The sequence below is a fragment of the Monodon monoceros genome, unplaced genomic scaffold (assembly GCF_005190385.1).
Source record: "Monodon monoceros isolate NGI ecotype Baffin Bay Population unplaced genomic scaffold, NGI_Narwhal_1 Super_Scaffold_18, whole genome shotgun sequence".
Taxonomy (NCBI): Eukaryota; Metazoa; Chordata; class Mammalia; order Artiodactyla; family Monodontidae; genus Monodon; species Monodon monoceros.
Window position 1 is genome coordinate 144,104,005 of NW_021703774.1, and position 26,768 is coordinate 144,130,772.

Below are 26,768 nucleotides of genomic sequence, written 5' to 3' on the forward strand. Positions count from 1 at the left end.
TTTGCCGTACTCTGAAGATGTTATCTAGAATACTTTTTATGCTTTTACTTATATGCCTCTGTTTATATGTTATATATAAAGGCAACCAGGAATGCCTTTCCCTGCTTGTCTACATATTTAAAATATTACTTGCCCTACAAAGGATATAGCTCAAATATTATTTTCTTTCTGTGTATATTTCTATCATGTCATTTCTTTTCAACTGTTTTATAATGATATGTTTATATATCATTTGTGAGCACTTTGAGGAAAGGGACCATTTCTTATTCATCTTTGTAGCTGCTTTGTCCAGCATGCTACCTGGCATTTAATAGGTTCTCAGGAAGCATAGGATTAATAAACAAATGAGGCCTTTCCCTCTATAAAGGCAGTTTGTTGCTACATTGCCTTCCTGTAGTACCTGTTCACAAAGAGGTACAACATTTTATTATCCTAGTTCTTTGTCCCTTTCTACACCAAACCACTACACTGGGGCTGCAGGGTGTCTCCTTGGAGGTAGTACGTGTGACTTATTCAACTTTCTATCCCTAAAAGGTAAGATACAATTTCTGGTACACAGTAGATGTCAGGTTGAATTTGAGGAACTGAACTGAATACAGTCTCCCTTTGTCAAGCATGAATTTTCCTGATTTGAAAATTTAACTCAATCAAAATATTTTCTTCTCATCTGGTAGAGCATGTGCCTACAGCCTGTGCTCGGGTTGATGCCCTGCGTTCCCATGGTTACCCAAAAGAGGCCCTCAGACTCACAGTGGCCATTATCAATACTCTGAGGTTGCAGCAGCAACGGCAGCTGGAAATCTACAAGCATCAGAAGAAAGGTATAGTGATCAAGAGCCATCTTAACTCCTTAGGCTGAGGCTGATGAGGACCCTCAGGGGCTGCAAGGCCTAGTACTTAATTTTCATTAAGTTTCCTGGTGTTACAGCGGCTAGGGGATTCTAGGTCATTCTCCTTGCTGTGTGGAGTGCCTCACTTTACCTCTATGAATATCAGTTTTCTTATCTGTAAAATGGGAATAATAATGCTGGCCTGCCTCTCTCACAGGACAGTTGAATCCACTAAGATCTGGTATGAGAAGATCTGTAAAGCTGTATCTACACATGTGTGCTGTCAGCAGGCAGCCTAAATGCACACCACATGCCTCAGAGCTGGATGATGAGCTTGTGACCAGTCTTATCAACCCAGAGCAAGACAGTGAGGGAAGCTTTACTTTGAGTTTCAGGGCCAGTGTCTGAAAGAGACTGGTGAAGAGACTAATGGAGAGACCGGGCAGGGACAGAGAGCAGTGTGTCTATATCACTCTCTGAAACCTTGACCTGCTTGTTTCCAGAACTGTTGCAGAGAGGAACCACAACGATCACAAACCTAGAAGGCTGGGTGGGCCACCCCCTGGATCCCATTGGCTGCCTGTTTCTCACTTTGACTGAGGCCTGCCGCCTGAATGATGATGGCTATCTGGAAGTGTCAGGTACAGGGGTCAGCCCAAGGGAAGCCAAAACTGCCCTTGGGAGCTCTCTTCTCCTCCATGACAGAGGCTGTTTTATCCCTCTTGCAGCCTTTTGGTCTCTTATCCAAACTGGACCTCCCCTGAGAGGTTTTCTTGGGATTGCTCTGTTTCCCACCTTCCTTTCCCACTCTGTGGACTGGCCCTGTCCTACTCACCCATTTTACTGTGCCAGCCTCAGTCTTCCTTTGCTCCTCTCACTTCCCTACCGTGTGAATGCCTAAAGAGTAATCCAAGGGGAATAAGAAGGGCTAGGGGGATTTGAGGAGTCAGAGGCCAAGTAGTCCTCAGAGTCTGGAAGGGGGAAAAAACTTCCATCAGCAGTGTGTATACCTTGCATAATACTCTCATGTTCCCCTTGAACATTCTCCTTTATGGTGGTTTTGTACCAAATTTACAAAACAGAAATAAAAGAGAAGTAATTTAATAAAGTCTCAAAGTAGCAAGGACTTGAGACAGAACTGATTCTTCTTTCCTTTATGCTATCACTGTATTGTATACATACATCTGTTACAGTATTTAGCACACTGCATTACAATCTGTTTACAAGTAAGTATCTCTTACTAGACTGTCAGGTCCCTGAACGCAGAAATTATGACTTATCATTGTGATCCTAGCACTTAGGGCAGTAACTCCCATTTAATAGTCTTCCATAAATATTTACCAGATGGAGGAAGGGGAAAGGAAAGAAATTAAGACTCTGGCTTTTACACCTGTGCTCTCCTCCTGAAACTTTGAACCCAAAGGTGGACCATATAAAGTACTAATAACATAAAAGTTTCAAATGTCACAAAAGTAATAGTTTAACTGGATGGATTTGGATTTCTGTGGGTAGAGATTGAGGGGGTGGCCCCAATGCAAGGTAGGGGCTACCCTATCTTCCCTCTGATCCCCTGAAAAAGGACTCATCATCTTTGGTCTGTTTCATCTGTACAATGACACTTACCTCTTGAAAACCTGAAGTTGTACTTGGGGTTTATTTACCATAGACATACACTTAGCTCCTTCCACATACCAGGCCCTGGAGATGCCTCAGGCAGTAAGATAAAGTCTCTTTCCTTTAAGGTTCTTACATTCTAGTGAAGAGACAGACACAAAAATAGTTAATTAGTATTACATAACATTCTAGCAAAAGATTAGTATGATTGTATTCTTCCCCAGCTGGCCTAGCCAGATAATGCATTAGGAAGGAGTTAGGAATCTTTGTAACCCTGTATAACCTTTTTTCAGTATATTTGTCTTACTGTTCTGGTGTTTGACTCAGCTTCCCTGTGTTAGCTCTTGACCAAGCTGTATTCCAAAGTGTGGGGGGAAGAGAGGCAGAAAAATCCATGGGGCCTGACCTACCGAATCCGGTGCCCTGTTGTCCTCAGATATGAATGAAAGCAGAGCCCCTGTGTACCAGCATGTGCCTGTGGCTGCAGGCTGCCCAGACAGCAGTGAGTCCTACCTGTCATTGGCCATGGAAGTTGCTCTGATGGGGATGGGTCAACAGAGGGTGATGCCTGAAGGCCTCTACGCACAGGACAAAGTGTGCCGTAATGAGGAGCAGCTCCTGAGTCGACTCCAGGAGCTGCAGCTGGATGATGAGCTAGTGCAAACACTGCAGAAGCAGTGCATCTTACTCCTGGAAGGTAAGCAGAGAAGGGGCTATTGTCACCGAGTCTTAGGCCTGTGACTCTGGGTTCCCCTCTCTAACAGAGCACAGGTATAGCAACATTTTTGACGTTAAAGTATAGTGAAAGTTCTTATGGCTAGCAAACACATGTGGGATCCTAAGGCTCAAGTCCAGGCAGACAAATAAAAGCATACAGATAAATAACTGGCTGGCTTATCTTCTTCCTGCAGGAGGCCCCTTCAGCGGTCTGGGAGAAGTCATCCACCGAGAGAGTGTTCCCATGCATACCTTTGCCAAGTATTTGTTCTCAGCTCTACTGCCTCATGATCCAGACCTGTCCTATAAATTAGCCTTACGTGCCATGAGGTGGGTAGCCCTTTCCTAGCCCAAATGCCTCCACTAAACCAGAAGTGTCAGATGTTCTTTTTCTTTGTTTATCTCACTTTCTTCTCTTTCACTCTTTCTCTATTCGATTGTACCTGCCATCAGCCTGCCCTAAAATGCTTCAGATATTTTCATACAATCTAGGATTCCTATCTGGGATGCCTTGCTGGTGACGCACTTGCTCCCTGGCTAAATTCTCAGTGAACTGTCTGAGGAAGTCTCTGAATTTTTAACAGATATGGAGCACCCAAGGCCTGAGTCTCTTTGTTCTGGGCCCAGTTTGGCAGCTTCACAAGGGGTTTGAGCCTTTCCATACCTAACTGAGAAATGGTTCCCAGGCATAGGTCACCAGATACATCTGGGGAAGTAGAAGTAAGTCTTTCTATATCAAGACTTGAGAACAATGAGCTATGGGCATCCTGTTTCCAAACTAGAATAGGATCCTTGGTTCAGGCAGGTGGACCTCTAGGATGCAGCAGAACATACAGAAGAAGAATTTTAGTTAGGCTCTAAGGCTGAGAAAGCTCCTCAGCTCAACCAGAAAGGACTGCTGAGGATTACTTGGCATATATTTCTTATGCTTTTAAAAATAATCTTATGGTTTTTGAACTGTCTTTCAAATCCATTTGCAGTAAGAACTATTCAGCCTGAGTTCTACAAGTGCCCAGGCACTCACCTCATATAAAGTACGGTACCATAGGTTTTAAAACCTTCAAAGTTCTTCATTAACCCTTTCCTGCCCAATTCCTCCCCAGCAAAGAACAAGCTGCTCTAAGGTGGCTCCAGATGGCAAGGGTCTGGGTGATAGCTTATGACTCTCCCTGGGTCTTCTAGGTTACCTGTTCTAGAAAACTCAACTTCTGCAGGCGACACTTCCCACCCTCACCATATGGTATCTGTGGTGCCCAGCCGTTACCCTCGCTGGTTCACGCTTGGACACTTGGAATCACAGCAGTGTGAACTGGCCTCCACCATGCTGACTGCTGCCAAAGGTGAGCATAGAAAGACCTAAGGCTCCAGCACCCCCAGTATGCCTGCCCAGAGAAGCTATCTGTCCTCCCCTAAGCACTTATAGTGATAGGGATCCTCACTTTGATTACTGCTATTAGAATGAACACCTGAGTCCAAGCCAAAGTTTTGCTGTAGTTACTAATTGTAGGACTCTGAGTACAGAGAATGAGATCATCTTTAAGGTAACTTCTAAATCTAACCTTCCATATGATAAAGTCACTTTACCTTTCTAAGCCTCTGGTTTAAAAATCTATAAAATGGGGGGCTTCCCTGGTGGCGCAGTGGTTGAGAGTCCGCCTGCCGATGCAGGGGACACGGGTTCATGCCCCGGGTCCGGGAAGATCCCACATGCCGCGGAGCGGCTGGGCCCGTGAGCCATGGCCGCTGAGCCTGCGCGTCCAGAGCCTGTGCTCCGCAATGGGAGAGGCCACAACAGTGAGAGGCCCGCTTATCGCAAAAAAAAAAAAAAAAAAAAAATCTATAAAATGGGGATCATTGTCAATGACCTGTCAGCTTCCCAGGGCCATTGGAAGATCTACTGAAGTGATGGAGCTCCAGATCTCTTTACAGATATGAGAGTTTATGATTTTTCTAGGGCCCCTGGTCAAAAGATAAGCAGTCCAGAGTGACTCAGGCCTTTAAGCTCACATACTCCATGTTAGTTATGTAGGTTTTATCACAAAGAAAAGTGAAAATAAGCCCCTGAGAAGTTATAATAAAATACTAGCTACCATGGACTATGAATATTTTTCCGATACCAGGAAACTACATGAGTTTTTAAAAGCACTTTTTGAATTTAAAATTACTTTATGTTGTGTCTTCTTATTGCAAAAAAAATGCATGCTCATTGTAGAAAAGATAAAAGATACAGATAAATCAATATAAAAATGATCAAAAAACCAATACAAAAATTGAACAAAATATGATCAGTCAGTTTACAGAAAAGAAGATACAGATGACTTTTAAACAATTAAAATGCCTGGCCTCACTGGAGAAATACAAATTAAAATTACCCTGAGATAACATTTTTCACAAATCTTATTGGCAAAAGTAATAAATTTGACAATAGTCATCCATGTCAGAAGTGGGGGTGGCAGTGGCCTGGCATGGAGTGTCAGATTCCAAGCAGGATAAGGATGACTGCAAATCCAGGATGCTCAATGACCTCAAGCACAAGAAATATGGAGAAAATTATACCAAGGCACATCATAATCAAATTGCTTAAAACCAGTGATAAAAGGGAAAATCTTACTTAAAAGCAACTAGAGGGAAAAAATACACATTACATAAAAAGGACAAAAGATAAATATGAAGGCAGGTTTCTCATTAGAGGCAGTCGTAAGCCAGAAGACAGTGGAGAAAAATCTTTAAAGTACTTTTAAAAAAAACTTTTGACCTAGAATTCTATACCAGTGAAAATATCTTTCAAAAACAAAGGTGAAATAAAAATCTTTTCCAGACAACCACAGTTGAATTAGAAATCAATAATAAAAAGATATATGGAAAATCCACCGAAGTTTTGGAAATTAAACCACACACTTCCATATAACTCATTGGACAAAGGGAAAATAACACAAGAAAATTAGAAAATATTTTAAACTGAATGAAAAATCACAACATATAAAAATGTGTGGATTGGATCTAAAGCTTTACTTAGCAGGAAATTTTTAGCACTTAATACCTATATTTGAAAAGAAGAAAGGTTTCAAATCAGTGATCCCAGATTCTGCCTTAAGAAGCCAGAAAAGGAAGAGCAAATGAAACCTAAAGTAAGCAAAAGAAAAGAAATAATAGAGATTAGAACAGAAATCAATGAAATAAACTATAGAAAAACAGACAAAATCAATGAGACAAAAAGCTGTTTCTTTGAAAAGATAAATAAAATTGAAATCTTTGTCCAGACCAAGAAAAAATGAGAAGACAAAAATTACCAATATCAAGAATGGGAAAAGTGACATCACAACAAATTCTAAAGGCATTAAAATGTTAATAAGGGAATATTATGAATAACTTTATGCTAATAAATTAAACAACATAATGAAGAAGACTAATTTCTTCATAGACGCAAACTACCAAAGTTCACTCAAAAATAAATAAGAATTAGCTAGGTATATACCCAAAAGAATTGAAAACATGGACTTAAACAGATTATTTGTACACCAATATTAATAGCAGCACTATTCACAGTAGCCAAAAGTTGGAAATAACTCAAGTATCCATGAACAGGTGAATGGATAAACAAAATGGAGTATATGCACACAACGGAATATTATTTAGCCATAAAAAGGAATGAAATTCTGATATATGCTACAACATGGGTGAGCCTTGAAAACATTATGCTGAGTGAAATAAACCAGACACAAAAAGACAAACATTGTATGATTCCACTTATATGAGTTACCTAGAATAGCCACAGTGAAGAAATAGCAATAGATGCTAAGCTAGTGGTTGAACATTTGATGAGGAACAGGATATTTACATAGTTTCAAAGTATCTCTCTACAAATTTGGGATGATGAGAAAGTTCTGGAAATAGTGGTGATGGTTGCACAACAATGTGAATGTCTTTAATGTCACTGAATTGTACCCTTAAATGGTTAAAATGGTAAATTTTATTATGTATATTTTACCACAGTAAAAAGAAAAGAATTTCAAAGAAATTGAATTGGTAGTTAAAAACCTTTGAAAGAAAAGAAAGAAAATCCAGGACTAAATGGTAAATTCTACCAAACATTTAAGGAAAACATAACAATTCTGTATAAACTCTTGCAGAAAATGGAAAAGGAGGAAGTATTTCCCAGCTCAGTCTATAAAATCAGCATTATCCTCACACCAAAATCAGACAAAAAACCATTATAAAAAAGAAAACTCAGAATAATATCTCTCATGAGCATAGGTGCAAAAATTCTTAATGAAAATTGTAACAGATTGAATGCAATAATGTATAAAAAAGGATAATATATTGTAATAAGTAGGGTTTACCCCCAAGAATGCAAGGCTGGTTTAACATTCAAAAATCAATCACTGTATTTCACCATACTAATAGAGTAAAAAAGAATACCCATATGATCATCTCAGTAATATGGAAAAAGAACCTGATAAAATCCAACATTTATTCCTAATAAAAACAGTTAAAACCTCAACAAACTAGGAATAGAAGGGAACTTCTTCAACATGATAAAGGGCATCTATGATACAGCTACCCTTATACTTAATGGTAAAAGACTGAACGTTTTCTTCCTAACATCAAGAACAAGGCAAAGATGTTTACTTTCACCTCTTCTATTTCAATATCATACTGATGATTTTAGCCAGTACAATAAAACACTAAAAAGAAGTAAAAGCTATCCAGATTAGAAAGGAAGAAGTAAAACTGTCTTTATTCTCTGATGACATTGATTGTCTATGTAGAAAATCCTGTGGAGTCTACAAAAAGCTATTAGAACTAATAATAGATTTAGCAATGTTTCAGGCTACAAGATCAATATACAGAAAATCAATGGTATTTCAATATACCAGCAACAAACAATCAGAAACTGAAATTTTTTAAATTATCATTATAACATCAAGAAAACATGAAATACTTGAGAATAAACCTAGCAAAATATGTACAAGAAAATCATACAATGAAGATCGTAAAACATTGCTGAGAGAAATTAAAGAAAACCTAAATAAATGGGACATACTGCACTCATGGATTGGAAGACAGTATTATTAAGATGTTGATTCTCTACAATTTGATATATAGATTCAGTGCTATCCAAATCAAAATCCTAATAGGCTTTTTGGAGTAGAAATCGATAATCTCATTCTGAAATTCGTATGGAAATTCAAAGGACCTAGAGTAGCCAGAAACAACTTTGTGAAAGAAAAATAAAGTGGGACGACTAACACCACCTGATTTCAAGACTTATTATAAAGCTGTAGTAATCAGCAAAGGGTTATTGGTGTAAAGATACACAAATAGATCACTGAAAGAAAATAGAGTCCCAATACAGATCCACATATATGTGGCCAATCTATTTCAGTAAAGGGGCAAAACCAATTCAGTTGAAGAAAATGAAGGTCTTTCAACAAGTGGTGAAACATATACAAAAATTAGCTCATGATGGATCAAGGACCTAAATGTAAAAGCTAAAACTGTAAAACTTTTAGAAGAAAACACAGGACAAAATCATTTTCATTTTTAGTTAGGCAAAGATTTCTTAAATACAACACTAAAAGCACAATCCATAAGAGAAAAAAAATTGATAAATTGGACTTACCAAATTAAGAACTTCTGCTCTGTGAAAGTTACTATTGAGAATGAAAAGATAAGCCACAGAGGGGGAGAAATATTTGCAAATCACATATTTCATAAAGGACTTGCATCCAGAATATGTAAAGAACTCTCAAAACTCAATAATAAGAAAATGAACAACCCATTTTTTTAAATGGAAAAATATCTGAACAGACACTCCACCGAAGAAGATATTCTGCTGGGAAGTAAGCACATGAACATGCTCAATATCATTAGTCCTTAGGGAAATGCAAATTAAAACCACAATAAGAGAAAGGCTAAAATTTAAAAAACAAAAAGCAGCTGTAGTGAAGACTGTAGGAAAGACTGGCAAGGATGAAGAGCAACTGGAGCTCTTGTACATTGCAGGTAGAAACGTAAGTTGTACAACCACTTTGGTAAACCATTTGGCAGTTTCTTAAAAAGTTAAATAGACACCTATGCATATGATCCTTCCATTCCACTCATAGGTATTACCCAAAAGAAATGAAAGCATATATCCTTACAAAGACTTCAACATGAACGTTCATAGTAGCTTTATTTTTAACCAAAAACTGGAAACAATCTAAATATCCATCAGCAGGTGAATGGATTAAAAACTGTGATATAACCATACAGTAGAATACTACTCAGTAATGAAAAGGAACGAACTAGTAATACATACTACAACATGGATGAATCTCAAAATAATTATGCTGAGTGAAAGAAGCCAGACCAAAGAAAAAACAGTGCCTATTGTATTATTCCATTTGTGTAAAATTCTAGAAATGCACACTATGGTGACAGAAAGATGATCAGCAGTTTCCTGAGAATGGGAGCTGGGACAGGTTAGGATGGAAGGGAAGAAGGAATTACCAAGGGTCCCAAGGAAACTTTGGGGCAATGGATATGTCATCAGTAACGGGTCAAGTCACAATCATATATTACCTAACAGGAAGGAATAAGAATTCAGTATCACTTCTTTTATATTACACCAAAAATACAAACCTTCATCTAATCATAAGGAAGCATTAGGCATACCCATATTGAAGGACATTCTACAAAATAACCAGTCTAATCTGCAAAGGTGTCAAGGTTATGAATGTCAAGGGAAGACTCAGGAATTTTTCCAAATTGTCAAAGACTGAAGAGACATGACAAACTAAAGATAACACACGATCCTGTATAAAATCTTTATATTTGTTTATACAAGATCACGTGTTGCATTAAGTTTGTCATGTCTCCTTTGGTGGTAGTAATACATCAATATACATTTCCTGATTTTGATAGTTATGTGGCAGGTATGTAGAAGAGTGTCCTTGTTTGCCAGAAATAGACTGCAGAGTCCAAGGAGTGATTGTGTATCAAATCAGTTACTTTCAAATGGTTCGGGGGCAAGAAAATTATGATGCTTGTAGTATTCTTGAAACTTCTCTTTGAGTTTTAAATTATTTCAAAATAAAAGAAAACATTTTGATAAAACATTGTGTTTGCAAAGATGTAGAGTGGGAGTATAGATTGATAATCCTTTGTGGAGGGCAGTTTGGCATATCTATCAAAATTACAATGTACATGTCCTTTGACCCAGCAATTTCACTTCCAGGATTTTATCTTACAAATATATTTATACAAATGTGAAATGGTATTTGTACAAAGTTATTCACTCCAACATTGTTTGCAACTGCAAAATACTTGAAACATTCTAAATAGCCATCAATAGGAGACTGATTAAATATATTACTTTAGCTCCAAAATCTCTTAACATGGAATTCCCAAACCTGAAAAACTTTAAAAATCCAAACTGTTTTCTAAGTTGACAACAAAACCTGGCCTCAGCTGATATGAGGCATTAGTTGCTTCTCAGCACTCTTACCAGTCACAGACGTCTCTGCTGTTCACTAATATTGTTTGCCTTTTTCGTTTAGATGGTTGTTATTTTGTCAGTTTGAGTTTAATTGCCCTGTAAAAAATGCCCAGAAAATTGAAGATACTCCTGTGGGTAAGAATAAGAAGCAAAGGAAGCATCTGTCATTAACAATAGCACAGAAAATAGAGTTAGTGCAAAGTTTGATCAGGTATGTCTATGAGACATCTTACTAAAGAATAAGGTATGGGAATTAACACCACATATGACTTGAAATAATAGAAGGACAAAGAGTTGAAGTTTTACAGGGAAAACAATGACCAGAACTAATGAAGAATAGAAATTTTTCAGACGGCAAAAAATGAAGATATTGACACGACCATGATTGAATGGATTCAACAATGAAGCAATGTGAATATGCCACTGACTGGTTTGTTGTTCATGAAACAAGCTAGATTATGCCATGGAAGACTGAACCTTTATGGTGAGTATAGAATATCAGAAGATTGGCTGCATGGGACTTCCCTGGCTGTCCAGTGGCTAAGACTCCGCATTCCCAATGCAGGGGGGCCAGGTTCGATCCCTGGTCAGGGAACTAGATCCCACATGCAGCAACTAAAGATCCCGCATGCTGCAACAAAGATCTCTCATGCCGCAACTAAGACCCAGTGCAGCCAAATACGTAAATAATTTTTTTTTTTCTAAAAGAAAAGGATATTGGCTGCAGAAATTTCAGAAGCATCACGGTATAAAATATCTGGACAACTATGATGAAATAGCTTCTTTTCATGAAGAAGATGAAAATTATATTGACAGTTTGTTAAGGTAATTTTTAATGAAAACCTTAGTCTCAAACATGTATATACGGTGGATGAAACAGCTTTGTTCTGTTTTCTTAAAAAAAAAATAACAATGATTGATGAGCAAACAAGAGGTTTTAAGGACTCTAAGCACAGGTTGAAAGTTCTGGGATGTGCCAATGCAGCAGACAGGTAAAGCTAGAAAAAGCCAACATCCACAATGGTTCAAAGTCATTCAGGGAATTCCCTGGCAGTCCAGTAGTTAGGACTCCGTGCTTTCATTGCCATGGGCCCAGGTTCGATCCCTGGTCAGGGAACTAAGATCACACAAGCTGTGCGACACAGCCAAAAAAAAAAAAATTGTTCACGATTTATTTATTAGTATATAAACAAAAAAGCATGGGTAATCAAAGAGATAATTTCTACCTGGCTTAATAATCTGTACCAATAGCATGAGCTTATTGCACACAAGCTGGAACGGAAGAAAACTATATTCATTCCTGGACCACTATTCCACACACATGCCTCATGAACTTCTTGTGACCAAGAAATTTTACTCCCAGGGAAGAGCAAATATAAATATTTATTTGTTTTCATACTAGATACTTGCAGCAGGTAACTCCCAAGTCTTTCTAAGAGAGTTAGTGTAGAAACTTGTTCAGATGTACCTTAATTATGCCATTTACACAGTTGCTGATACTTGATAAATATTTTGCAGAGACTTTGGCTTTTAAAGTGAAGTTGTATATGAAGATATTGAAGGGTTTTGTGTCACTAATGAGAAGATATATAGTGTCATTACTTAAGCTAAAAGTCTAAAGTCACCAACCTTGCTACTCAAAGTGTGGTCAGCGGACAAGCAGCATAAACATGACTTGCAGGACTTCCCTGGTGGCGCAGTGGTTAAGAATCCACCTGCCAATGCAGGGGACACGGGTTCGAGCCGTGGTCCGGGAAGATCCCACATGCCGCGGAGCAATGAAGCCTATGTGCCACAAGTACAGAGCCTGCACTCTAGAGCCCGCGAGCCACAACTGCTGAGCCCGTGTGCCACAGCTACTGAAGCCCGTGCACCTAGAGTCTGTGCTCTGCAACAAGAGAAGCCCCTACAATGAGAAGCCCACACACCGCAACGAAGAGTAGCCCCCATTCGCCACAACTAGAGAAAGCCTGTGCACAGCAACAAAGACCAAACACAGCCTAAATAAATAAATAAATAAATAAATAAATAAATAAATAAAACATGACTTGGAGGGGCTTCCCTTGTGGCACAATGGTTAGGAATCCACCTGCCAGTGCAGGGGACACGGGTTCAATCCCTGGTCCGGGGAGATAACCACATGCCTCAGAGCAACTAAGCCCATGCGTTGCAACTACTGAAGCCCGTGCATTCTAGCGCCCACATGCCACAACTCCTAAGCCCGCGTGCTGCAACTACTGAAACCCATGCGCCTAGAACCCACGCTCCGCAACAAGAGAAGCCACTGCAATGAGAAGCCTGCGCACAGCAACAAAGAGTAGCCCCCGGTCGCTGCAACTAGAGAAAGCCCGTGTGCAGCAACAAAGACCCAATGCAGCCAAAAACAAAAACAAACATGACTTGGAAGCTTGTTAGAAATGCAAATTCCCAGACCCAACTAACTCTAGACCTACTGAATCAAAATCTCTGTGGGTATAGCCCAAGAATCTTATGCTTTAAAAAATTCTTCAGATGACTTTTATGCCAACTAAGGTTGTAGAAGCACTGAGTTAGAACAAGCTGACATCAAAAAAATACTGAATATTATAAGTTATATACCTGTTGTACATTCATTGCAAGATAGAAAAATTGCTAAAATAGTGTTAACCCAAATAAGCATGAGGCTAGTAATGATGACAATGATGATATGTAACACAGATGAAAAATAATCTCCATAGACAGTATGGGGGAAATGTATGAGCAGTTAATTGGCCTTGAATAACATGCATTTATCAGTGAAAAAGGGATTATTGCTGCTTACTTAATTGGAAGAGACTGCTTATATAGAAATCTATGTTAATGAGACACATTATCCTAGAAGTACACCTTTTTTAAGGCCATCTATTGTAGCTGCTTCATCATTAATCTCTATCCTGGCCCATCATTAAATATCCAACTCTAATCTTTGGTGACAATAATAGCAGTGCAGATGAAGCCTTTTGTCCAAGATCCTCAAGAAACCAGATGGAAGAAGTATTTACTGTATGCATATGTACAGATACTTAGCTTGGTTTGAGGTTTATTGAATGTTTTCCTTAGAAATAAAAGAGTACCAAGTATTTATGGTCTGTATCACACTACTTCATTCATCAGTTTGTTACTGTATCAAAAAACTACAATACTAATTTTGCTATTTATCCTACCTAGTGTGAATATTCATACTTTCACTGCACAGATAGTAATGTGTTTAATTATGGGATGCTGCCTCAGACCTCCTGTATTATATATAATATATGCACAAATTATCTGTATATAACTTTAAAAATAATGAATTCCAAATGCATTCCACACCCAGAGGTTTTGAATAAGCATCTGTGGACCTATACGTACATAAATGGGATACTATGCAGCCATTTAAAAGAACAAGAATCTCTTTATGTACTGATGTGGAATAATCTCTAAGACATACTGATATGTAGGGAAAAAATGACATGTAAATCTGTATATACTGTGCTACCATTTGTGGATTTTTTTTTAAAGGAGAGGAAACAAAGTATTTCCTTTTTATGCATAGAATATCCTGGAAGGTAAAACAAAAACTATTGGTTGTGTACCGAGTTAGAATTGGATGAATGTGGGTCAGAGGTAAGGGGGAGAAAGAATTTTTCATTACTTACCTTTTGTATCTTTTCAACATTGAACCATGTGAATATTTCCAAAAATTTAAATTATAAATGTAAAAAGAAACATCTCAAATTGAAATGCAAAAATTAAAAAAGAATGGGGGTGGGGGAACCCAGAACAGAATATCTGAGAACTGTAAGACAATTACAAAAGATATATTTTGGGTTGGCCAAATAAGATGTTATGGAAAAACCTGAATGAACTTTTTGACCAACCCAATAACATATGCAGTATATTCTGCGATACCCGAAGGAGAAGAAAGAAAAGAGCAAAGGAAATATTTGAAGTAATAATAGCTGAGAATTTTCCAAAATTAGTGACAGAAACCAGAACACAGATCCAGGAAGATCAGAGAACACCAAGTAGGATGAATACCAAAAAGTTTTCTCCTAGCCATGTCCTATTCAAACTGCAGAAAATCAAAAACCAGGAGAAAATCTTGAAAGAAGACAGAGAACAAGACAACCTTACCTATAGAGAAACAAGGATAAGAATTACATCAACTTCACTTTATAAACCATGCAAGCAAGAGGGAGTCAAGTGAAATATTTAAAATGTTGCAAGAAAAAACCACCAACCTAGAATTCAGTATCCAGATAAATTAGCCTTCAAAAGTAGAAATAAAGGAGAAATAAAGACTGTCTCAAACAAAGGCTGTAGACAATAAATTGCAAGAAATCCTTCATAGGGAAGAAAAATGATAGAGCTGAAACTCAAATCTTTGTGAAGAAAGGAAGAGTGTTAGAGAAGGAATAAATAAAGGTAAAATAAATCCTTTGGGTTTTTAAAAAAATTTTTAATTGAACTAATAGATAACTGCTTGTTCAAAATAATAATAGCAATGTATTGGGTTACTATAGCTTAAAGATAAATGAAAGCAATGATGTTATAGACAGAGGGAAGAATTGGGAATACTATTATAAGTTACCTTATGAAGTGGTATAGTTATTTGAAAATGGACTTAGATTAGTTGTAAATGTATACTGCCACTCTAGGGCAAACACTAAAGTAATTTTTTGAAGAAATAGAATCGTGAGAAGAGAAAATTGAATTATGTAAAATGCTCAGTTTAAAACAGAGAAGGCAGAAAAGAGGAAAGTTTTTTTTTAAAAAAAGAAAAACAAATGCAGTGAATAAAAAACAGTTACAAATATGGTAGATATTAATCCAAATATATCAGTAATCATTTTAAATGTCTTTTAAATGGTCTAAATACACCAATTAAAAGACAGATTGGAGAACTTACATAGTAAAAATTATTTCAGTTTTCTTGATTTATTGTAAGTTTCTTTGTGGTAATAATCCCTCTCAGCATATTTTAATGACATATACCTAGTGACTAATCAACAAACACTAGTCTATAATAGAAACGATGGTTGACCTACTGCATTTACATGGCTATCTGTAGGAATGCTTATGAAGTATTTATCACCAATGCCACTTGCTAGTAATTACTCAATTTTCCATGTCAGCATAATTTTAATAAATTTTGTATCCCAAAAGAGAATGATTGCTTCCTCCCCCAAGAATTTACAGTAGAATTTTTTGCCTTCTTGTTTATGGGGAAAAAAATAAAAGGAAATTTTGAGATTAAAAAAAAAAAGACTGGAAAAGAAAAAGTTAATTCCCTGGTGGTCTGGTGGTTAGGACTCCATGCTTCCACTGCAGGGGGCCCAGGTTTGATCCCTGGTTGGGGAACTAAGATCCTGCAAGCCACATGGTTCGGCCGGGCGGGAAAAAAAACCAGACAGACTGACAGTGGATTTAAAAAAAAAAAAAAGACCCAACTATATGTTGTCTACAAGAAACCCAGTTTAAATATAAAGACACAGATAGAGTGAAAGTAAAGGGAAGGGATCGATGACCTAAATATAAGAGCTAAAGTCATAAATTTCATAAGAGAAAACATAGGAGTAAATCTTCATGACCTTGGATATGGCAATAGAGTCTTAGATTATGATACCAAAAGCATGAGCAGCAAAAGAAAAGAATTAATTGGACCTCATCAAAGTTAAAAACTTTTGTTCAGGGGGCTTCCCTGGTGGCGCAGTGGTTGAGAATCTGCCTGCTAATGCAGGGGACACGGGTTCGAGCCCTGGTCTGGGAGGATCCCACATGCCGTGGAGCAGCTAGGCCCGTGAGCCACAACTACTGAGCCTGCGCATCTGGAGCCTGTGCTCCGCAACAAGAGAGGCCAGGATAGTGAGAGGCCCGCGCACCGCGATGAAGAGTGGCCCCCGCTTGCCACAGCTGGAGAAAGCCCTCGCACAGAAACGAAGACCCAACACAGCAAAAATAAATTAATTAATTAAACCACATTAGAGAATGGCTGAAAACACTTAAAAAAAAAAAAAAACTTTTGTTCATCAAAGGACATTATCAAGAAAGTGAAAAGACAACTTAAAGGATGGAAGAAAATATTTATAAATTGTATATCCGATAAGGGCTTAACATACAGAATATGTAAAGAACTACAACTCAACAACAAAACGATAAACAACTGAATTTTAAAGTGGGCAAAAGACTTGAAGAGACAGTTCTCCAGAGAAGATATACAAATGGCTTATAAGCACATGAAAAAAAACCTCAACATCATTAGTCATTAGGGAAATGCAAATCAAGACCACAATGAGATACCACTTCACACCCACTAGAATGGCGTTTCTTTGGCCATTCTTAGTGGGATCTTAGTTCCCGAAGGACTGAACCCAGGTCCCCCTGCAGTGAAGCGTGGAGTCCTATGGTGAGGATGTGGAGAAATTGAAATCCTTTTACATTGCTGGTGGGAATGTAAAGTGATTCAGCTGCTGTGGAAAATAGTGTGATGATTCCTGAAATTTTTAAATAGAATTAACATATGATCCAATAATTCCACTCCTGGGAAAACAAGGACTCAAAACAGGTACTTTATATGCCAGTGTTCATTGCAGCATTATTCACAATAGCCAAAAGTTGGAAACAACCCAAGTGTCCATCAGCATATGAATGGATAAACAAAATATGGCATATACATACAATGGAATATTATTATTAAGTCATTAAAAAGAAATGTTCTGATAACATGCTACAACATGGGGTAACCTTGAAGACATTATGCTAAGTGAAATAATTCAGACACAAAACAATTATTGTATGATTCCACATATAGGTCTAGGATAGACAAATTAATAAAGATAGAGAGTAGAAGTTACCAGGGGCTAAAGGGAGAAACAATGGTGAGTTACTGCTTAATGAGTACAGAGTTACTGCTTAATGAGTACAGAGTTTCTGTTTAAGATGATAAAAATATTTTGGAAATAGATGGTGCTGGTATTTATACAATGAATGATATTTCACAATGGTGAATATGATTAACACCACTCAGTTGTACGCTTTAAAATAGTTAAAATAGCAAGTTTTATTTTATATATATATATATATATATATTTTTTTTTTTTTTTTTTTAACCACAGTTAATAGATAGGCAGTGTTAAAACAAGCAAATACACCCTAAGTACAAACACTGAACAGCACTGGGCTTCATTTATATCCTGTACCTTTAGGCAGATATCTAACTCTTCTGTGACTGAGTTTGTATGCTTTACCTTTCCATATATTTTTAACTAAAAACAGAGGCCAGGGCTTAAACAAATAAACCACATATATGAGGTGTTGTCAGCACTCTGGCCCCCACTTTCCATACCTTGGAGACTCACTATCAAACCAACTGCACTGAAAGCAGGAAGAGACTGGAAAAGATATTCTCTCAGGAAAGCATGCATACTAGTTGAGGCAGTTTGTTATTTTCATCTTAAAAACTGTTTCTTAACCACAGTCAGATCCCTTCAACAACAACTAAGTATGGAGAAAGGTATACAATGTTAACACAAATCAAGAGAAAGCTGGAATGCCTATGTTAATCAAACAAAGCAGACTTCAGTACATGGGAAATTATTAGGGATAAAGAGGGGCACTACAGGGTTTCCCTGGTGGCGCAGTGGTTAAGAATCCACCTGCCAATGCAGGGGACACGGGTTCGAGCCCTGGTCCGGGAAGATCCCACATGCCGCGGAGCAGCTAAGCCTGTGTGCCACAACTACTGAGCCTGAACTCTAGAGCCCGCGAGCCACAACTACTGAAGCCCACGTGCCTAGAGTCCATGCTCCGCAACAAGAGAAGCCACCGCAATGAGAAGCCCGCGCACCGCAACGAAGAGTTGCCCCCACTCGCTGCAACTACAGAAAGCCCATGCACAGCAACGAAGACCCAACGCAGCCAAAAATTAATTGATTAATTAATTTTTAAAAAGAGGGGCATTACATAGTGATAAAGGGGTCAGTTCTCCAAAAAATCATAATAATCCTTAATGTATATGCATCTAACAACAAAGCATCAAAATATGTGAGGCAAAAAACTGACAGAGGGCTTCCCTGGTGGCGCAGTGGTTGGGAGTCCGCCTGCCGATGCGGGGGACACGGGTTCGTGCCCCGGTCCGGGAAGAGCCCACATGCCGCGGGCCTGTGAGCCATGGCCGCTGAGCCTGCGCATCCGGAGCCTGTGCTCCGCGATGGGAGAGGCCGCGGCAGTGAGACGCCCGCATACCGAAAAAAAAAAAAAAAACTGATAGAACTGCAAGGAGAAATGGACAAATCCACTGAGTATTCACAATACCTCTATCAGTAATTGGTAGATCAGGCAGGCAGAAAATCAGTAAGGTATACTTGAACTGAACAGCACCATCAATTAACTGGATCTAATTAACATTGGTAAAATACTTTTCAAGCTCACATGGAATGTTCACCAAGATAGACCACATTCTGGACCATAAAACACACCTCAATAAATTTAGAAGAATAGAAATCATACAAAGTATACTCTCAGGTCACAGTGGAATTAAACTAGAAATTAAGAACAGAAGGATAACTGAAAAAACTCCCCCAAAATATGGAGTTTAAACAACACACTTCTAAGTAACACATGGATCAAGATGACGTCTTGAGAAATTTTTAAATATTTTGAACTAAATGAAAATTAAAATGCAACTAATCAGAAATGTAGGATGCAGTGAAAGCAGTGCTTGGAGGGAAATTTTATAGCGTTAAATGCAAATGTTAGAAAAGGAATATTTGCAACCAATAATCTATTACCTCACACCTGTTAGAATGGCTATTATCAAAAAGATAAGAGATGTGGAGTGCACTGTTGGTGGGAATGTAAATTGGTATAGCCACTCTGGAAAACAGTATAGAGGTTTCTCAAAAAATTAAAAAATAGAAATACCATGTATGGTCCAGCAATCCCACATCTGGGCATATATCCAAAGGAAATGAAATCACTATCTCAAAGAGATATGTGCACTCCCATGTTAATTGCATTGCAGCATTATTCACAATAGCCAAGATTTGGAAACAATGTAAGTGTCTGTTGACAGATGAATGGATAAAGAAAATGTAGTATATATACAGACATGTACATACACAATGGAATATTATTCAAACATAAAAAGGAAATCCAGTCATTTGCAACTTTGAGGGCATTATGCTAAGTGAAATAAGTCAGAGAAAGACAAATGTATGATCTCACATATGTGAGAATCTAAAAAAAGCTGAACTATAGAAACAGAGAGTAGATTGGTGGTTGACAGGGGGTAGGGGGTGGGAGAAATGGGGTGATGTTGGTCAAAGGATATAGACATCCAGTTATATGAATAAGTTCCGGGGATTTAATATGGTAACTATAGTTAACATGGTGACTATAGTTAACTGTATTATATACTTGAAATTTGCTAAAAGAGTAGATCTTAAATGTTCTTGCCTCAATGAAAAAAAAGAAAAAGGTAACTGTAAGGTGATGAATATGTTAACTAACCTTATCGTGGTAATCATTTGCAATAAATATATCAAGTCACATTATACACCTTAAACTAAAACAATATTATATGTCAATTATGTCTCAATAAAGGTGAGGGGGAATAAAATAAAATAAGCTTCCACCTCAGAAAACTAGAGAAAGAAGAGCAAAGCTGGCAGAAAAAAAAAAAAAGATAATAAAAAAATTAAAGCAGAAGTCATGAAACTGAAAATAGGAAAACATGAGAAAATCAAAGAAAGCAAAAGCTGGTTCTTTCTAAAGATCAATAAAACTGATAAACCTCTAGCCAGGCTAGCCAAAAAACAAAAACAAACAAATAAAAAAAAGATGACATAAATTACTAATATCTTAAATGAAAAGAGGGGCCATCATTATTGATCCATGGATGTTAAAAGGATAATGAAGGAATATTATGAAAAACAGTATTCTCTAAAATTTGATATCTTAGATGATGAAACGGACCAATTCCTTGAAAAACACAATCTACCAAAACTCACACATGGAGAAATAAATAATAAATAAATAAATCTAGGCCTACATCTGTTAAAGAAGTTGAATCAGTAATCTTCCAAACAGAAAGCACTTGGCCCAGATGATTTCACTGGTGAGTTCTATCAAATACTTGAAAAAAAATGATACCAGCTCTCTGTAGTCTCTTCCAGAAAATAGAAGCAGAGAGAACACTTCCTAACTCATCCTACGAGGCCAGCATTACCTAATACCAAAACCAGATAAAGACAGCACAAAAAAGGAGAACTACATACCAATATCACTCATGGACATAAATGCAAGAAATCCTCAACAAAATATTAGCAAACTGAATCCAACAAAGTGTGAAAAGAATTATACACCATGACCGAGTGGGATTTATTCCAGGAATGCAAGGCTGATTCAGCACTTGAAAATCAATTAATGTAATCCATTACATCCACAGGCTAAAGAAGAAAGATCATATGATTATACTAATAGACACAGGAAAAAAACATTAACAAAGGCCAACACCTATTCATAATTTTAAAAAAAAACAAAACAAAACCTCTCAGCAAATTAGGAATAGAAGAGAACTTATTCAACTTTATAAAGAACATCTAGAAAGAACCTCCAGCTACCATCATACTTAATGGAGAGAACATAGATGCCTTCCCCTGAAGATCAGAAATAGGACAAGAATATCACCTCTCACCACTCCCATTCAACATTATACGGGAAGTCCTAGCTAATGAAATAAGAAAGGAAAGAAAAGGTATATAGGTTGGAAAGGAAGAAATAAAACTGTCTTTGTTTGCAGATGACTTGATTGTCTATGTTAAATCCCAAAGAATCAAGAACAAACTGGAACTAATGACTGATTATGGTAAGGTTGCAGGATACAAGGGTAATATACAAAAGTCAATTCCTTTCCTATATACCAGCAATGAACAGTTGGAATTTTAAGTTAAAAACCACAATACCATTTACATTAGGACCCCTCAAAAAAGTACTAAGAAAAATCTAACAGAATATGTACAAGATCTATATGAGGAAAACGATAAAACTTTGAGGAAAGAAATCAAAGAAGATCTAAATGAATAGATATTCCATGTCCATAAATAGGAAGACTCAATACTGTTATTATGTCAGTGCTTCCTAACTTGATCTATAAATTCAGTAGTACAGTCTCAACCAAAATCCTAGCATTTTATTTTGTGGATAGCGATAAACTCTCTTTATATGGGAAAGCAAAAGACCTAGAATAGCCAATACAATATTGAAGAACAAAGTTGGAGAACTAACACTGTCTGACTTCAAGACAATATAAAGCTACAGTAATCAAATAGTGTGGTATTGGCAAAAGAATAGACAAATAGTTCAATGGAACAGAATATAGAGCTCAGAAATAGACCCACACAAATATAGTCAACTGATCTTTGACAGAGGAGAAAAGGACAGTCTTTTCAACAAACGGTACTGGAAGAACTGTACATCCACATTTTAAAAAATGAATATAGACACTGACCTTACACCTTTCACAAACATTAATTCAAAATGTATCAGACATAAAGGTAAAACACAAAATTATAAAACTTCTGGAAGATAACACAGGAGAAAATCTAGGTGACCTTGGGTTTGGCAATAACTTCTTTTTTGGCCATGCCGTGCAGCTTGTGGGATCTTAGTTCCAGGACCAGGGATCGAACCTGGGCCCCCCGCATTGGAAGCGTGGAGTCCTAACCACTGGACCGCCAGGGAATTCCCAGCAATAACTTTTTAGATACAACACCAAAATTACAATCCATGAAAGAAAACACTGATAAGTAGGACGTCATTAAAGTTTAAGACTTATGTGAAAAACACTGAAAAGACAAGCCACAGACTGGGAGAAAATATTTGCAAAACAATATCTGATAAAGGACTTGTATCCCAAATACACAAATAACTCTTAAAACTCAACAATAAGGAAAACAAACAACTGAATTTTAAAATGCACTAAAGACCTGAACTGATGCCTTACCAAACAAGATATATAGATGGCAAACAAGCATATAAAAAGATATTCAGCATGATATGTCATTTGGGGAATGCAAATTAAAACAAAAGCTAGAAACCACTACATACCTATTAGAACGGCTAAAATCCAAAACACTGACAACACCAAACACTAGTGAGGATGTGGAGCCGCAGGGACTCATTCATTCCTGGTGTGAATGCAAAAGGTCCAGCCACTTTGGAAGACAGTTTGGCAGTTTTTTTACAAAGCTGCACATAGTCTAACCATATGATTCAGCAATCATGTTCCTGAGTATTTACCCAAATGAGTTAGAAACTTATGTCCACACAAAAACCAGCACACAAATGTTTATAGCAGCTTTATTTGTAATTGTCAAGAACTGGAAGCAACCAAGATGCCCTGCAGTAGGTGAATGGATACACAAACTGAGGTAGGTCCATACAATGGGATATCATTTACCAGTAAAAAGAAATGAGCTACCCTTCAATAAATGGTGCTGGTAAAACTGGAGAGCTACATGTAAAAGAATGAAATTAGAACATTCTCTAACCCTATATACAAAAATAAACTCAAAATGAATCAAAGACCTAAATGTAAGACCAGAAACCATAAAACTCCTTGAAGAAAACACTCTGACATAAATCGTAGCAAAAATAAACAAATGGGACCTAATTAACGCTTTTTGCACAGCAAAAGAAACCATCAACAAAATGAAAAGACTACCTACTGAATGGGAGAAAATATTTGCAAATAATATGACCAAGAAGGGGTTAAATCCAAAATATATAAACAGCTCGTATAACCTAACATCAAAAAAACAAAACAACCTGATTAAAAGATGGGCAGAAGACCTGAACAGACATTTTTCCAAATGTCTATTTGGAATGCTCAACAGGCACATAAAAAGATGCTCAATATCATTAATCATCAGAGAAATGCAAATTAAAACCACAATGAGATAATCACCTCACAGCTGTCAGAATGGCTGTCCTCAAAAAGAACACAAATAACAAAGGTTGGCGAGGATGTGGAAAAAAGGGAACCCTCATACACTGTTGGTGGAAATGTAAATTGGTGCAGCCACTGTGGAATATGATATGGAGAGTTCTCAGAAAACTAAAAATAGAAATACGACATGACCCAGCAATTCCACTCCTGGGTATATATCCAAAAAATATTAAAACACTAATTCAAAAAGATACATGTACCCCAGTGTTCATAGCAGCGTCATTTACAATAGCCAAGAAATGGAAGCAACCTAAGTGTCCATCAACAGATGAATGGATAAAGAAGAGATGGTACACCACCTAGAGGGGTGGGATAGGGAGGGTGGGAGGGAGACCCAAGAGGGAGGGGATATGGGGATATATGTATATGTATAGCTGATTCACTTTGTTATACAGCTGAAACTAACACAACAATGTAAAGCAATTATACTCCAATAAAGACGTTAAAAAAAAAAGGAAGAGATGGTATAGATAGATATACAATGGAATACTGCTCAGCCATAAAAAAGAACAAAATTTTGCCATTTGCAGCAACATGGATGACTTGGAGGGTGTTCTACGTAAATTAAGTCAGTAAATTAAGTCAGACAGAGAAAGACAAATATTGTATGACAGCACTTTCATGTGAAATCTAAAAAAATACAACAAACTAGTGAATGTAACAGAAAAGAAACAGACTCACAGATATAGAGACCAAACTTGTGGGGAATTCCCTGGTGGTCCAGTGGTTAGGCCTCCGTGCTCTCACTGACAAGGGCCCAGGTTCAGTCCCTGGTCAGGGAACTTAAGATCCCACAAGCCGCGTGGTGCGGCCAAAAAAAAACAAAGTCTATTAAATGTTTTAATTGTTTTTAAAGATGATAGAAGAAAAAAAGGTAATCTCTCAATCCTGACACCCAAAGATAACTACTACTACTAAGACGGTTTTATAATAAATATTCCCAGGTATTTCCTGTTCATATATGTGTGCACACACATGCTGTACACAAACAGACTGCTACTTATCTCTTTTATATAAAAGTAGAATCATAGGGCTTCCCTGGTGGTGCAGTGGTTGAGAGTCCGCCTGCCATGCAGGGGACACGGGTTCGTGCCCCGGTCCGGGAAGATCCCACATGCCGCGGAGTGGCTGGGCCCGTGAACCATGGCCGCTGAGCCTGCGCGTCCGGAGCCTGTGCTCCGCAACGGGAGAGGCCACAACAGTGAGAGGCCCGCGTACCGCAAAAAAAAAAAAAAAAAAGTAGAATCATAGAATATTAACTATACACAAATTTTTTATAATTCCCCCAACAACCTTAAAAGGTTATTTTTTCCATTACTTCCATGAAGTAACTGATCTGGTAAACGGCTGAACTAGGTTCACTTCCCAATGTATTTTACTCCAAAGTCTGTATACTCTTACCACTGCACCTCTTGGTAAAACATAAGACCTACTTTTTGTTCTATCTTTACTTCACATTTTACCCCCTCAGAAGATACACCAATCTTTCATATACCCTACTGCCATTATACAGTGACCTTCACGTCATATGGTACACATGGCATTCCTGCAATGTATTCCTTAACTCTGTGCACTCATACTTGCCTACTGGATAGGAAGTGGTGGCCCAGCTCCTTTTTGCTCCAGGGAGCTGTACTGAGGAACAAACTATGGGACTGGCATACTTTTTTGGCAATAATGTGGCTTCCTTCTCCTGTATAAGTAGCTCTCAAAATTCAGGTGTTCTAGAAAATGACTTCTGGGACCTAAAGATCCTGAGGGAAAAGAGGGCGAGGGGTAGAGGCAGATGAAAAGGTGGAGAGAGGTGAATTCATATGGGTGCCTGGGGAAGGAAGGAGCCTCCAGTGGGTTCAGTGGAGACAGAGCTTGACCACCCAGAAGAGATGGTGCCCTTCAGAAGCACTCAGTGCATTGATAGCCATCAGTTCAACCAGTACCTGTTGTGATCAGCTGACTGTTCAGGGAAGCTTTAAAGAAGACCTTGTCCCTGCCCCTTCTTTCGGCACCTGTAGGAGACACTCTGAGGCTCCGCACAATCCTGGAAGCAATACAGAAGCACATCCATTCTTCCTCCCTCATCTTCAAACTGGCCCAAGATGCATTCAAGATTGCTACACCCACGGACAGTAGTACAGACAGCACCCTGCTCAACGTGGCCCTGGAGCTGGGGTTACAGGTATGGAGGACAAGCGGGCCATCCCCACTTTAGACTTCTGGCCTAGTGACAACTGGTAGAAGATAAGATCCCACGGGGACTGGAGTGGGCATGGGCCAGGACTGGTTCTTTCTCTGTCCCCAGGACACAGCTTCTAGGCTAGACACAAGGTGAGGACTCAACATTGGCCTCTGTTTTGAAGTTACGGCCAGTTAAGCAGTGTAGCCTTAGGCTCCACGGGGTCCCCATCTTCTCCCTACCCCACCCCCATTCCTCCAAGTCAAGCAAGGTGTGGTAATAAGGGCTTTATTCATTACAGGTCATCAGAGGAGTGTTCTATCTGATTGGTAGCAGGGGTGGGGCAGAAATTAAACAAACCCATCTGTAGTTATCAGGGGAGAGATGGCCGTTTAAGGCACCAATAAATACTTGTTGCATAAATGAATGGCAAGGGGGAGTGGGGAGGGGGAGGTTATAGCAATTATGCTTAGCCAACTGGGAAGGCTGCTTTTTCGCCCAGGTGATGAGGATGACCTTATCAACCCTTAACTGGAGGCGCCGGGAGATGGTGCGGTGGTTGGTGACATGTGCTACAGAAGTGGGTGAGTCTCCCAGCTCCCTGTACCCCCAGGGGAAAGGATTCCTAGGCCCTACTCTTGGGACAGGATGACGAATTTAGAGCTCTCATATTCCTATTACTGATGGCTAGGAAAGGATGAGGCTGCTGGTAGGAGAAGATGGCCTCTGTTCAGCCTGACCAAACTCTGCCCTCACTGCTTGGACCATACCCTGCTGTCAGCAGCACTTTGACCCTCTGATCAGAGACATTCTGAGAGAGTGAATTTTCAGCCACAAGTACTCAAGTGTAGCCTTGGGAGGTAGTTGGCCCAGTGGTTTGGTCCCAGCACCTGTCCATGATTCTGAGAAGCCCCAAACAACTTGGAGGCTCAGGACCCCATCTAG

The 26,768-nt window shown here is 38.4% G+C and overlaps 1 protein-coding gene across 1 annotated transcript in view; it reads left to right on the forward strand.

Annotated features, from left to right (window-relative positions):
* Positions 1–26,768, forward strand: part of ZSWIM5 (zinc finger SWIM-type containing 5) — a 253,756-nt gene that overhangs the window by 223,724 nt on the left and 3,264 nt on the right. The window contains exons 7-13 of the mRNA XM_029230688.1: positions 675–821; positions 1,334–1,471; positions 2,881–3,141; positions 3,356–3,491; positions 4,344–4,501; positions 25,663–25,826; positions 26,326–26,407. Of these exons, the coding sequence (XP_029086521.1) occupies positions 675–821; positions 1,334–1,471; positions 2,881–3,141; positions 3,356–3,491; positions 4,344–4,501; positions 25,663–25,826; positions 26,326–26,407 (1,086 nt within the window). The remainder of the gene's footprint in view (positions 1–674; positions 822–1,333; positions 1,472–2,880; positions 3,142–3,355; positions 3,492–4,343; positions 4,502–25,662; positions 25,827–26,325; positions 26,408–26,768) is intronic.